Source organism: Lutjanus erythropterus, chromosome 6 (assembly GCF_056507025.1).
Source record: "Lutjanus erythropterus isolate fLutEry1 chromosome 6, fLutEry1.hap2, whole genome shotgun sequence".
Classification (NCBI taxonomy): domain Eukaryota; kingdom Metazoa; phylum Chordata; class Actinopteri; order Lutjaniformes; family Lutjanidae; genus Lutjanus; species Lutjanus erythropterus.
In genome coordinates, this window is record NC_139322.1 from 17550080 (window position 1) to 17565508 (window position 15429).

The 15429-nt window shown below is 40.2% G+C and overlaps 1 protein-coding gene across 1 annotated transcript in view; it reads right to left on the bottom strand.

Moving 5' to 3' along the window:
- Positions 1-10885: 10885 nt before the first annotated feature.
- The window catches only part of b4galt5 (UDP-Gal:betaGlcNAc beta 1,4- galactosyltransferase, polypeptide 5), a 43932-nt gene continuing 39388 nt past the window's right edge, over positions 10886-15429 (bottom strand). Inside the window, exons 8-9 of the mRNA XM_084720941.1 lie at positions 14931-15032; positions 10886-13838 (exon numbers count right to left, since the gene is read on the bottom strand). Coding sequence (XP_084577067.1) covers positions 13691-13838; positions 14931-15032 — 250 coding nt within the window. The 3' untranslated portion in view covers positions 10886-13690. The remainder of the gene's footprint in view (positions 13839-14930; positions 15033-15429) is intronic.

The window sequence follows — 15429 nt, forward strand, 5'->3', positions numbered from 1 at the left end:
ACACTGCCACCAAATACATTTTTTTATCATTCTTTATTTTGATGGCAGATGTTACTAAAGGTGTTACCTCCTTAGTCTAAACCAAAGAAATTAAAGGAGCAGCTCACCACAATATTAAAAGTACCTATTTTTCCTCTTCCCTGTAGTGATATTTATCCATCTAGATTGAATTGGTGTGAGTTACAGAGTTTTTGGGATATCAGTCGCAGACATGTCTGCCTTCTCTTCATTCAGCTGATAGAAAATCAACAGCAACGTCTCTTTCCACATATCATAACCCAGTTACTCAAAATAATCCACAGACCTTGTTATAAGCAGCTTCACAGATTTTCTTTTTGTTAATTTTTAACAGGGGTTATGGACCCAGTTTCATTCACCCGTGACTAGTGAGCCATTTCCAGAACAACTCTTATGGTTCTGTATTTTTTAAAACCATCACCCCTGTAGCCATGTAGTTTAGAGGATATTACAGATCCGAAATGAAAATGTCTGCTGTGCCCCATGGTTGAGGCCATATTTCTAACTTGAACAAACCTCAGTCCCACAAAGCAACTAATTTTCATCCCAAGCCCTCGAAGGGCTAAGTGTAAGATTTTCAATGTATCTACTGTTATATAACTGTCTCTGCATTCAATTATTATTGAATGCCTTCAGGGCTGCATTCTGGGAAATGTAGTTTATGGAAACTAATGTATAGCATTGAACTGTACTGCGGGCCACGTAAAATGAGGTGCCTTGAGTTTGGCAAATGTGAGATAAGGATCAATGAGTCAAACAGACTAAACTCACATATTCAACTAAACAACTCTTCTGCCCCTGCACTCTCTCTGATATTAGGGAATTGAGATGCAGATGGCAGGTTAACAAGGGAAATACATTTTGGTGTAACAATAGGGATGGTATCTCCTTCAACCCGCCGCCACCCCCCTTAAATTGCCTACTGAGTGCAGGTAAGAGGAAAAATATGTATTTTTGATTTTGGGGTGAAATGTCCCTTTAAATTTGACTTGCTAAGATGTGGTCAGGTAGGGTGAATCTGCTCCTTGATTGCCTTCTTACTGGTCACAAAAGGAACTCTGTTTCACTCGAGTAATCTTCAACAAATCTTAAAAATATTGTCCAGACTGTTTCTGTCCTCCACCAACAGGCTGTGGAGCCAATAAATAAAAGAAAAGGTCAATTAAAAAGTTGAGAAAAAAGACAAACAATAACTGAACTGACTGGAAACGACTAAAGGTTTTGTGGAATATAAACTGTTTGCTGGCCACCCTTGACAATAAGTAATTTATGGTCAAAACAAATGACAAGTCACGGCGTTAACCTGAAAATAACGACCCTCTGAAAGCAGTTTTTGAAAATCCGCATCACATTCATTTTTCTGAATATCTTTTATCACAAATTTAGGACAGCAAACAGATTTTGAATTATGACTAAGCCTGTAGTCAGTTTGCACTGTCTGCAGGTTTCACAGAATATCAGCGTATAGTTTAAGACAGCAACATCTCTCACTGATTAACTGGCTGTCAGCGTGTAATGGGGACCAGAAGTGTATCATTAATATATGCTGCGCAGCACATTGGCTGGAGGAATCTGAGGTGTGCCTGCACAGACTAAGCAGTTTTGTAGAGAAATTCATTTTTGTTCAAAACCCCTGACTTTACCAAATTGATACATGAAGGAAACTGTGCTCATTTGATTAAAAAAAAAAATGTAATTGAAACAGCATGAGTTCATCTTGCTACAGTTGGAAACCGCACCAGCTCACAAGACTGTGGTCACATGAGGTGGTCAGATGATAAGGTGAGGTCATTAGGTGGGAGTGTGGAGGGTATTAGTGTTCACAGAGTCAAGAGGTCATAGGTGAGACTCAGTGGTAATGAATGAAGCTGAGTGAAGTGAGCTGTAAAAATGAGTTGACCTCGCAGCGCTGAAGCTCCGTCAGCAGCTCTTCTACAGCATCAGCACATACTTTATAAAGACAACATCTCTGAGAACCAGAACAGGATGAAGAAAGCACACACTCTCAGAAATACAGGTGCTAACTAGAACCATAAAGGGTTCTTTATGGTTCCTGGTGTGGAATCTTTTGGAAAAGTTCCACTTGGACCCCTTTCAGAGAATTTTACCTAGAAAAACAAATTAAGAGTTATACTTAGAACCATTTATGAAAGATATCACACAGAACCCCCTATCAGAGGCTCTACAAAGAACCCTTCTATGATGCAATGGTTGCATCCAGAACCCTCTCTGGAGGTTCTATCCAGAACCTTTCCACTTTTTAAGGGTGCCAAACAAGCCGACCTAGGTGATTCTGCTGAGAACCTTTTAAATTCCAACAGTTTTTATCATGAACACCTCCAAGGGGTGCTTCCAAGAACATTTTTTTATATTCCGAGGCCTATATCTAGAACATACTAAGGGGGTTCTACCTAGAACTTCATTATATTCCAAGTGTTTTATCTAGGGCACACCCAAGGCGTTCTACCAAGAGCGTTTTTATATACCAAGGGCTTTTTTCAAGAACACACTCGAGGGGTTCTACCAGGAACCTTTTTATATTCCAAGGGTTTCATCAAGAACCCAACAAGGGAGTTCTCCTGAGAACCTTTTTATATTCCAATCTTTTTCCAATTCTTTCTACCAAGAATCTTTTAATAATCAAAGGGTTTTATCTAGAACTCAGCAAAAGCTTTTGTATTCAGGGGGTTTTATCTTGAACCCATCAAGGGGGTTCTACCAAGAACCATCTTATATTATGGTACAAAACAATCCTTCAGCCAATCTTTGAAGAACTCTTCATTGTAAAAAGGTTTCTTTAGATGAAGAAGGTTCTTAATGGAACCCTTAGTCTTACGAAGAACACTTGACAAAAAATTTCTTCAAAACAGGGTTCTTCAGAAGAAAATGGATCTGAGTAGAACCTCAGCTCTTCAGGAACAAGCCTTTTGGAACCCTGATTTCTAAGAGTAGAGCATAATGAAAACCAGGGGCGAGACATAAAAATAAAAATGCTGGAGGGCAATACAGAGCGGATGGAGAGGGTGGAGGTCACAGGCAAAGCAAAAATATGGATATGATTGAGTAACTGAACTGGCAGAGGTATGACAATGAGACGATCATGAGCAGTAGGGTGGATATAAATTAGTACAGTGAGATGGCGTCAGAGAGAGAAAATGAGCAGAGACAATGGACAAGTGTGGCCGTGACAGTCGGTGCAAGGAGCAGGCGAGCTGAGGGGAATACTCCAGCTGATAGACAGGGATGTGACAAGGGCAGGGCAGGCAGGAGAGCAAAGGACGGACGTCGAGACAAGAGAGCACAGCGGTGTCAAGGGGGATGAGGAATGTGAGAACCGGAAGCAGATGCGTTTACAAGAAACTCCTCGTCCCTCGGCTCCTGTCCCATGTATCCTGACAGGAAAGCAGGCAGGCGTCACAACAGGAGCTGGAGAGAACACACGCCTGCTCAGACACACATGCACAAAACACAAACAGTTATAGCTACAACAGGGCAAACAGCAGCGGTGTGAGTCCAAACCCCCGGGGCCCGACCGCAGCTGCATGCTCTGCCGTCCCTTGGGAAGCAGCATTCGCACAAAGGACTGTCCTATTGGTGACCTGGAGAAGCTGTAGCAGAAGGGAGAGGATGGATGACAAGAGAGAATCAAAGAGGAGGGGGAGCATGTTGCTGTAATCCTGGGTAATTCTCATACCTGAGACCACGACAAACTGTTATGTAATACCAAGCAGCGTTACAAATTCATGTGACATCCACACACATGGGCTCGGTGGCTTCTCTCTTCCTCTGCATGCTTCTTGTTTTTCAGCATGAGACAGCACACACACACACACACACGCCCCATTTCCCATAAGGCACTGTTGTTCTCTATAACTCAAACGTCTGATTTAACCAGATCTGAGAGCGTGGACCCTTTAATGCATGATGTCAGCACATATATCATATAGAAGGTACCCACAAAGCTAAAAACTGTGGAAAGCTAAAGGGCATGTCTCTCTGGTTGTTTCTCAGCGCTGAGGGTGTGTGTGTAGTGAAGACACACATGCATGCACAAAAACGAGCACAGAGCAAGTGTGGATGAAGAGTGTGACATGATTCTGCACAGCTGAAAGCCACAAACTTGTTTGTGGCTGGGCTGCACCAATGAGAATTATGTTTTAAACTTGATTAAAGCATTGTTTAACCTAGGCATGCATAATATTATTGTCATCAGCACAGGCAGATTGGCTTGAAATTCCGATATTCCTGTTGATATGATGATGCTTTAATCATGCACACATGACGTGAGTATGTCTGCAGTGTGTCTCAAACAGATACCAAAGCTGCTATGTGCGATATTTGCTCAGTGTTGGTCATGTGAGGAGGAGCCAAAGCACATAACTCTATCACAACACTACAAATGTAACTGGCCATCTCAAGAGCTGTCATCCAGATCATTATGACAAATTATGACATTATTACCATATTCATATTCATATCAGCCAAAATGAGTTTGAAAAATATCAGCATATCAGGTATTGGCAAAATATCCAATTTGTACATCACTAGTTTAACTTTTATTAAATATAATATATAAATTATGTTGCACTCTCAGAGGAGCCCTTAGGGCCTATGGGGTCCCATGGGATCAGCCATTGAAAAGAATTGAATTTGAATTGAATTTTATACCTACCCACTCAAATCCTCTTACAAAAACCTTCCCTTAGACAGAATTTGGACAAATGATATCCCAGATTTGAGGTCTGATTTTGATTGGGATTCAGTTTGGACTAATATTCTGTTGACCTCTTGTAATCCAGATCTTCAACAAATCCACCTGAATTATGCCCGTAGAATTGACCTTACTCCGAGAAGATTGCACTTCATGGGTGTCCTGGCTGGTTCCCTGTGTTCCCTGGGGGCTCCTGGTACGAATGCCCACCTGTCGCTTGTTTTTGGAACAGGATCTCCTCTCAACTGTCAGATATATTCTCTTTGACTATGCCTGCATCAGCAGCTACTTTACTTTTAAATGATGCATCTCAGCTGCCAACTTCTGGGTTCCAGAAAAGACTTATCCTTGCTGGCTTCACTGCGGCCAAGAAATTGGTTGCCACAAGGTGGAAACACCCAGACAAGCTCTCAGTGAGCAACTGGATTCTCACATTTCTCGATATAATTTACTTGGAGTTGTCCACTGCTCGTGTGACAGGCCTCAGTGAGTCCAAGATTGGTCTGTGGGTATTGGCGGCTGAAAATTTAAAGATATGGATCTAGCCATTCAACCTGCTTTACTGCATTTTTACTGAATTCTGTTATACCAAAAGAAGTTTTTTCTAACAATGCCAGACTCAACATTATGATGTGTCTGTTCTTTCTTTCATCACACTGATCTGTTAAATCAGTATGCTTTCTATTATTTGTCAATATTGCTCCATTAATTTGGCCAACAACGCTTGATGAGAGCTTCTCTGCTGGGCCATCATGAGTAGGCTAAGAAGGCTACCTAACTTTTTTACCTGCAAAGCAAGCTACTGTTTTTTTAGGTAGCTAGCAAACAATCTAATGTTTTGCTAACTTTTAAGCTAGCTAGCAAACAACCCCCAACTTTATTAGGTTCCAAAAGCATTCAAATTTTACTTAGCCAGCAAACAACATTACATTGTGTTTTTTTATTTAATTTTTTTTAAGCTAGCTAGCTAAATTGCAGTGTGAAACTAACTAACCAGACCAGATGTAAGCAGTGTTTCAAAAAGATAAACCCTGGTTTTGGACCTTGATTCTAACTTTTAGGTGTGAAAGCATCCTGAGATTAGTTGTTAATTGTGCAACAGAGCTCTGCTTAATTTTAAATCTGCATTTACTCATTTGTTTTGTTATACCTTGATTAGAGCTCATTTTAGATCATTTTATTCTTTGTTGGTACAGACCCAGTCCATATTGAGAAGTGCACTAACACTCATACTCAAGGAGCGTACAAAGGCAAAGGCACCACAAATGACATCAAAGCCCTTTGAGAGGCACAACACTCAAGGGGGTGCATGTGGATGAATTAATAACGGATGTGTATGTGTGCCGGCGTGTGTTGTATACGCATGCCAAGACGACTCTCGAGATCTCAAGAGCTGCCCTCTGTGTGTGTCTGACAGTTAAGTAACACTGGTGTTAGCATACCAAAGCCTTGTGTTTCCCAGACTCCATTAAGATGTGGCTGCTCCAGCCGGGCTCTGTGCCTCTGCCAAGTCTCTCACACACACTGCCGCTACTGTTACACAGCAGGAGAGAGACAGGGGCATTTTCAAGCAGGATAAATGGAGGTGTTTTTGCATATTTTCAAATACAGTGCATTATGCTAATTACTACCATGGCCATCTTTTTCATTATTTTTCGCTGAGAAAAACAGTGTGGGAAGTGGTGCACAAATACATTTAAACTCCCATGTAGATATCCCATCTATGCCACTTAGTATTTCCTTTTCTGAGAGTATAATTAAATTATCAGCTGTCACTTCTGTTAACTAGCGGAGATGCGCAGTTAATGTGCTAAATGCCACAGGGCTGGAGCTGCTCTGATTCAATGAATCTTAAGTGACCTCTCTTTAAAGCGTCTCATTCTGCTCTCTGTTCTTTCTTCTATGGGTGACAGGCTGGACAGTCCCAACAAAGCATCATCTTTGTCTCAGGCTCCGGATGTGTGCATACACACTGTCAGCAGAGCACTCAGAGTGACAAAAGTGGAGAGTGGGGCTATTAAAAGAAGTGTACTAAAGCAGAGGAATCTGGTCTCAAGACGCTGGGATTTTTTTGGTAACTGTAGATCACAAGAGCCAAAAACATGAACAATAATCCTCTGTTTGGGCGGGAGTGTTTAAGAGGGGACGTGATGCTGTAGATCTCCCTGCTTACAGTGTAGAGCCTCAGTGCTGCTCATGCTGGCATTAAGTCTTCAATGTACACAGAAACTTAGTTAGAAATCCTTACATTGATCATTTTGGAAGACTTGCAAACAGTTTCTGTCATTATACGAAGTTAACAAGAGACGTATTTGATGTTTTAGCAGGATATCCTCATGGACCCAGTCTTGCTTACTACAGAAAGTGAAATTTGAAACAATGGTAACACTTTCTATGATAGTGACATAACTATGACATAACCATAGGCAATAAATATTCATAATGCATTTTAACAATATCAAAGCACATTATACAGCATTTATAATACTTCATTATAAATGGTCATATATAGAAAGTCATAGTGTATTACCAGTAGTTATAATACTTAACTGTTTTATAATGCATGCATTATACATCATATTGCATTATACACCTAATGCTTTATACTGCACTAATAGCAATGTACAATTATAAGCTCTCATAAATATCCAATGGTTTATGTAATAAAAATTAATAATAAAAATTATTCATAACACATTATAATGCTTCATAAGTGGTGATCAATTTTTTTCAAGGATCATAGTGTTTTACAAGTGTTAAAACTTTGTAACCATTTTATAATGCATTATAATCATTGTTGTACAATTACAAATTATCGGTTAATAGCATCAGTGGTCATTGGGTGCTTTCAGTAAAATTATAAAATTATAAAAGGTATAAGCAGGTATAATAAACTACAAGCTGGTTATAAGTCACTATAAGTGCTAATTGTTTTCTTTAAATAAAATGAAAGCATATTGAATCTACTCATGTCAGGCAGCACGGTGGTGCAGTGGTTAGCACTGCTGCCTCACAGCAAGAAGGTCTGGCTGGGGCATGTTCTCCCTGTGTCTGCGTGGGTTCTCTCCGGGTTCTCCGGCTTCCTCCCACAGTCCAAAGACATGCATGCTAGGTTCATTGGTGACTCTAAATTAGCCCGTAGGTGTGAGTGTGAGTGGTTGTCTGTCTCTATGTGTCAGCCCTGCGATGAGCTGGCGACTTGTCCAGGGTGAACCCCGCCTCTCGCCCAATGTCAGCTGGGATAGGCTCCAGACCCTTCTGGAACAAGCGGTTACAGAACATGGATGGATGGATGATGTCCCCCGTCTACACAAACAAAGTTGTAATAGATTAAAATCATTTCATAATGCATGTAGCTGTCATACTGTTCATATATTTTGCGTGTCTTTGTAGCTGTCGTTACAGCTGCCTAGGGGCTACAGTTGAAAATTGGCCATGATGGCTGAACTGACACATTTACACAAATGCTGTCTGTTTAAACTTTCTAAATAAAATTAATATAAATTATGTGTCTGTAATGTATTATAATGCATTATAGACATGAGCATCATAGTAAATGTTATTGAAATTACAATATTCCCAGTAGAGCCCTTTCACTGGCAGCTTGTGTTTTGACAGTGGCCAGTTTGTGCTCTGCGTTTTGTATAAGTAATGAAGTGGGAAGTAAATGTTACTTTACAGGAAGTATGTCTCTGTGCACATGTGTACTCTGTGCAGCGGCTGTGCTGTGCAATATAACCACATCATTATTCAGAATTTTTTAAATAGAGTCACTGACCACACTGCGAGGAAGTGCTTGCAGAGCCAGTGGTTCCTGGCAGCACACTAACATTAGTTGGATGTCATCACACACAGAGAACTACATTAAAACACAGGCAGTGATGCAGCACTGTATCTTTACAAGTTTCATTTTATTGGTGTACTTTTGACAATAACAATGATGGTATAAAAGAAAATCTCCATCATACAAATTTCAATAATCAAAAGATAATATGCCGATACACAAACAGATCCACATAAGGCTGACATCAAGTTTTGACAAGTGGCTTCAAATGGCTTCAATTCAAGGAGAAGTTCTCTCCTTACAATCAGAGAAGATATATTTTGAATTTAGCAATCCGTATTCTTTTTTTTTTTAATAGTTAGCTTTCATACAAAAAAAAAATGAATCTGTGTGGATTTTAGAGTGGATTGTGTCGCTGGTTTGGGTGCCTGTGTCTCATTGCATTGTAAGCATATGGTGTTTTTGGCTGACACATCGTTGTCCTGCAGTGCTTCCCTCCAACCTGCACCTTACCCCAACTGCTGTCACCATCAAAGAGACATCACAGACGGACACAAGGACAGTGAACTTCATCTGAAGATCAATGCCTACGTCCGGCATGATGCGTCTCTTCAACTGCTACAGCTTATTGAGCACAGGGAGGCCTCGGGAACGCAGAACACCTCAGAGCTTGTGAGAGAAATCTAAAATTGATGGGATAAGGATATTTTTTATTCTTTAAAAAAAAAAGGCTGTGCTACGAAGCGGTGATGTAAAAACATTGATGTCACTGTGTTAAGCTTCACTAGCACTTAAAATGGCACCGGATCGACCACCCCAACCAATCCCTCCAAAAGCCTTGTTCTTTTCTGCTAGCATCTGTAGTGATTTAAGACCTTATAGAATTTCTAAAACACTACACACAACAATATTTACAATGATCATTTTCTTGATATACACCTTTTTCTTCAATTTAAATATTTTTTGCTTATAAAAAAAATAAAAACTCGAGTGAAAAAACACTGCAATAAATTAAGAAGCTTTAAGGCTGCCAGTTTTGTCAGATGCCCAAAGAATGGTCCCTTCATTTAAACTGGCACAGAATGGATCGGAGCAGGTGAGTTAATGTTACGGTGAAGCCTCTTTAAGTGAGCAGCAGGCTGGGTCTTGGTCTGGACTGAGACCATGTACAGTATAATAAAACAGGAACAAGACTAGCCAGCATGCTCTTATAATCACCAACTGAAAACAATCCTGTTTTTAAATGAAAAAGCAAGAGAGCGCTGACTTATTTGTTGCCTTTACTTAATCATCTAATTGTCACAGAAGACCCATCTTTGTGGTTATGGCTGATGAAGCTGCTCGTTCTACATTGTGGAGTACGCTGACTCTGAGAACATCTAAGTCATCCAGGGGTCCTCTTTATATTGCGAGGACACTCAAGGTCTGAATCTTCATCCGAAACACTCAAACTAAAAACCATTTGGCTTTTGCTATACGTCCATCTAGCTGTTAAGTTAAAGCAATGAAAAAGTAGAATATACAGTATATTATGTTAAGTGTCCCGAACTAGAAAAGAACCTGCGAGTTGTTCACTATACTGTCACTATTATTATAAATCATTTCTTATCAGTGCTGGAAAAACAAAATAAAAACCTCTCTAAAAGTCTAGATGGAGGACAGTTAAACCTTTCGAAAGGTTTAGCCATTTCACTCAAACACACGTGGAAAAGAAAACTTAACACAAATGCCGCTAGCGTCCGTGACTTCCACTGGGCACCTCCTCGGTTGATTGGCTAGGAGGTAAACACGTGCTTCTGTTTGTGGCAGTGAACCATTCGCCTGGCAGGATGAAAAGGCAACAGTGCCTAGTCGCATAAACCACCACTTTTAAACTTAAGTTTGTCCCCTAAGCAAGCGAAGGGTTTAGGATCGTTGCATAAATCCCCATCTCCTTGCCTAAGTGTTTAGACTAAGGCTTTCACAGCAGTTACTGTCATATACAGCACACAGGCATTCCAGTTACCAAGGTTACGCTTGACTCAGCATTCTTTAATGTTACTAGACAGCGCCATGTTCACACAGCTGTCATTTTTCCTCCGACATCACACAAATGTCGTTCTGCTTGTTTAGCTTAGCTAACGGCCTTAGTTAACCTTTCTTAGCTAACTTCTCCAAACTGGACAACACATAGAAAGAAAAGGAAAAAGAAGATGAGAAAGTGGTTCTCCTCAAAGGATATGGAGAGTGCAAGCATGTGATCTGAAGTAAGATGTGGTAAGAAATAAGCTAACTGACAGAAATCTGCTGTGAAACAAACTGCAGATGAAGTAATAAAAAATATGAAAACATAGCTGTGATAGCAACAAAGGAGCCAAAAGTCAGCAAAAGTGGTGAGTTAAAATAACAGCTCATTTTAATATATGAGACAGTTATGTTACCATTTAGCTAGCTAGCTAGCTACAAAGTTGAGGCTATACTCTTTAACAAGAATCTGTGTTGGTATCTCTTCCTCTTCTTCAGTCAGCATATATTCAGATAATGTCTTATGTTGCACAAATTATTTCACTTTTGAGAGAGAAAATGGTCACAAAGGACCTTCTACCAACACATAAGGGAATACTTAAGTAGCTAAGGCAAAATACTTACAACATCTTAAAGAAAACCCTTAGGGTGATTTCATGAAACTAATTTTTTCCTAAGGCATTCTTAGATGAAAAATCAAGGGAAACCTTAGCCTAAGTGGTTAATGCAACCAGGCACTATTCAAAAATACAAATGTATGCATGTAAAAATGTCATTTATATGCAGGTTGGAATTCAATGACAGAGCCACGAAAGCTAGAGGGATGTTTTGCCTGTTTATACTAGCCTTTATGATATAAGGGTTGGTTCAGTCAGCACGTACAGACAGAGAATCCCTCCAAGGGAGCTCTGGAAGGTCAGCACCATTGATTATCAATTAGAATAAAGGAGGTGCTCGGTGGAAGACAGCGACCACTAGCATTTTCTGATTAGGTGTCTTGCTCTTCCTGTGGTTGTCACACAAAATGGCTTCCTCCAACGTGTCTGTTCAGCAGATTAATACACACCAGGCTACAGGTCCCGTTCCATGTCATAAAAAAAACAGCTATTTGCATTTAAATGAAATGGAACGGCTCCCTGTTTACACAGACCTGAACCTCACAATCCCACACAAATACACATAACTACAAGTTTCAGTGCATCTAACACAGTCTGTCATATGTCACCTACTACATCATCACATCAACCGCAAGAAAAAAAAAAAAAAGAACAATTACAGAAAATAATCCATAAAAGATCAAATAAATAAAATGAGGTCCTGCCTCTTTAACTTCTTATTTCATTGTGGGAACACAATAGTTTATCAACCACCCACATTTTTCCCCAAAAGATACATCATAAGAAAAGCATACAAGGCGATTTGTGTGAAATGAAGTAGCTGCATGACTAGAGGACAGACAGTGAGGAGAAAGTGTCTGTAATTGTTTTTAAACTGAACTATGTTTACAGTATTGGGATATTTTACTCAAAATCAACACTGTCAAACACACAAATCAGAGAGGGGATGTTTTAGCAACTGCTGTCTGTGTCAGTGCACAGTGTTAGGCTGCATGTCACTGAACAAAAACCTCTACTTGGACCAACATCCCTAAGTCTGATGTATGATTTACACAGAAACTCACAACAAGCTAACGAAGCTAGTCAGTGATTTATCACCTGACGTCTTCAATAAGCATTAAGATCTGCTTTTCCCGTCTAGATAAAGAACTGTCAGTTAAAAAAAATAAAGGCAGCCATAGATTGGTTGTTGTAGAGCTAAACAGCACAGCACCCACAGTAGAGGAGGGCTGGCTAACAGTATTACAAACACTAGACAATCTGAAAAATAACAAAGCAAAAGCTTCTGTAAACACCAGTGACAGTGACAGCAATCAAGTATTCTCTACCTCCGACTCTCTCCAGTAAAAAAATGAAGGTGAGTAAACATTAAGGATGTGGGCTCTAAAAATAAAACGGCAACTGTTTATCTGTCTCTCCCTGGCCTGGACTCACGCGAAGTGAGGTTTTAAAGTCACGGTTTCAGGGGTGAGGCCTCCTCGAGGTCACCCTGAAGACCTCGCGCTGACAACAGGATACACACAGGCCATTTGCATAGCTCTCCCTCACTTCTATACACACAGAAACACACACACAGACACACAGGGGTTTGGAAAAGGGCGGCATGTTTGCTTAGGCAAAGGTGTGTTGAATGTGAAGTTTGCATACGCAGTCACTCCTTCTCTGTCGTCCAATGAGGGTATGCTAGCACCCATGCTATTGCATCTGTATTAGTGAGGAAGTCGGGTCTAAGTTCTGCTGTCAGATATTACAGCTTATTGCTAACAGGATGAGCATTGCTCTCCAACATACAGCCACTCGCAGGCAGCCAGAACATCCAATGCAACTATGCAAACACAAACATCACAGTCTTCAAAATGGTACGTTCACAGGACAAAATAAAGTCGGTAAGAGATGATTAAGGTATTAATAGTCTCTAAACTCAGGATTAACTATTTCACAAACATGACTGACAACACGCACTCTTTTTATAGCATTTTCTCTGTCTCTCTTCACCTGTAGATTTGGCATACCTTCTGCAGAACCAGCTGCATGAATCCACTCGGTTAAAAGTTGCTGTGTGGTCATGTGTGCATGCAAATGTTTTTCACAGGTTTTACTGCATTTGTTAAACTAAGAAGAGGAAAGTGAAAATTGAAATCCTCGGGGGACCACGTCATGAATGTGCACGCGTGTCATGGCCTATTTTAATAAACAAGCACAATAGTGTAGGGCTGAGCTAATCGTTGACTGAATAAGAAGATGAATGAACGGATGAATGGATGCTGAAGGCCAAAATGGTGCAAAAGGCATGTGGAGACTGAATGCTAGATAAGCCCAGATGAGAGGAGTGATGGACTGTGGCACAAGCAAGTGCAGCATTTTATCTGTAATTTCTTATATGATTTACCCAACATACTTGTGTGAGTCTCCTTTTTTTTGCATACAAACAAAAGAAACAAAGCAAAGAATCAATCAACGAAAAAGTCCTAAAGCAGTGCTGCAACTGGTGAGATATGGCTGATGTCCGAGAGGACTTTAATTCCCAGGTGTTTTTGCAGTCCAGCTGTGCCTATGTCAGTAGTCAGCTATGGGTGCAAGCTTTCTGCTCAAGCTGACTGTGATGTTGGTGTAGAGAGGCCTCCTGGACACTAGGGGGGAGTAGTTCAGATTGTTGAGACCATCCACTTTCTGTCTCTCCTTTGAGTGGCGTAGTAGACTATACCTGCAAGAGCACACGAAACATCAGTCAGGAGAGGAGACGAGATATAACAGTTTGCAACAGTTCTGCTTCCAGTGCAATGGGGAACTAGTTTCCAGTTCAGGTTACGCAAGTTAGATTGAGGGAACCTGAGTGTTAATAAACAATGAGACACTATGTTGAAGAACAGGTTTCGTCAACCTACACAGTGTTACTCAAAGGTAAAAAAAGCCGTTGACAGTGCTGTTATCTGTGGTTTCAATGGAAAGTGGGAGCTGCATATTTATTTCCACTGAAACGATTCATGAACAGGTTACTGCGGTCTTGCTTGGCGGGCTTTTACACAGTGACACTTTCATGCAACTTTAGTTGGTTGAAACTTAAGTGAAACTAACACCTTCATTTTAAACTGCATACGTTTTCTTTTAACTTTTAATATGTCTAGTATGATTACATCAATGAAACGTTGATGTAGTATCATTTCAACTGAACTCAACTGATTTCACCAAAATGAGCAAAATAATAAAACTGAAGATGGTCTCTTGGATGACCTCTTGGTAACGCTGTCAACAAACAAACGTGAATGAGTAGTAAAATAAACATGTTGCATTAGACTTCTGATTATTTTTGAATTGCTTGTGTTAATCGCATGGAATTATGTTTCATGCAATTTGTAATTTGAAAGTTTTACTGTATAAAGCTTGCCTTGGCATAAATACACTTGAATTAATCATTACAATTTCATAAGACATTTATAGATTTACAAAAACAATTTTAGATTCATATTTATATTAATTATTTGTATTTCCTACCTGGTATCAGCTCCTTAAAGTTTCTTTTTAACAAATGAAAGAAACATTTATTCCTTGGGTTGTTTTAAGTAACTTAGAATTTGAGCAGAGAGAGCATGATTGGAATTCAGCCCTGAAGCATACGAGCATATCACATGCAAAGTCTTTAAAAGAGTTGAAATTCTCTCAAAGTCACTGTTCTGGCTGTTCATGTGACTGGCTTACACCACATGAGCCTAAGCCTCATTCCAATTATCAGCTTCCACTTTTAACCAAAGGGTGAGGATGTGTGTGTGTGCGTGTGTGTGCATGCACAGACACTTACCTTCCCAGGAACTGGACTTCCCCACGATGGTGATGAGGAATTGACATATAGCGTCCCAGGTCTCCATGTGGTCTGCTTACTGTGTGATTGGCATACCGCACCCTAAACAAATATTTATCGCTCATTAATCCATAATGCACACAGGCTTTTATTGTCATATTTGCATTGAAAGGATAATGATCATATCATACTGACAGTGGGTGCAGAGTCATATGGATGAATAATAATATGTGAGGGAGAGGTTTCACAGTAACTGTACACAAAAGGCACCATTACATACAGAAACATTACACAAGCCAATCAATTAGAGCTGCCAGTGTGTATAGAAAGGCCTGAGTGTGTACAGCTGCCTGAGAACTGTGTACTGTAGGTGGGGGAGGGACAACAACGCTGTGAGGCAATGAAAAAAAAAAAAAACACAAAAAACTATTACAAAAGCCTGCTGTATCCCAACTGGCCTAACCCATCTCTTGAGCACGCCTAATGTCAACGATACTGT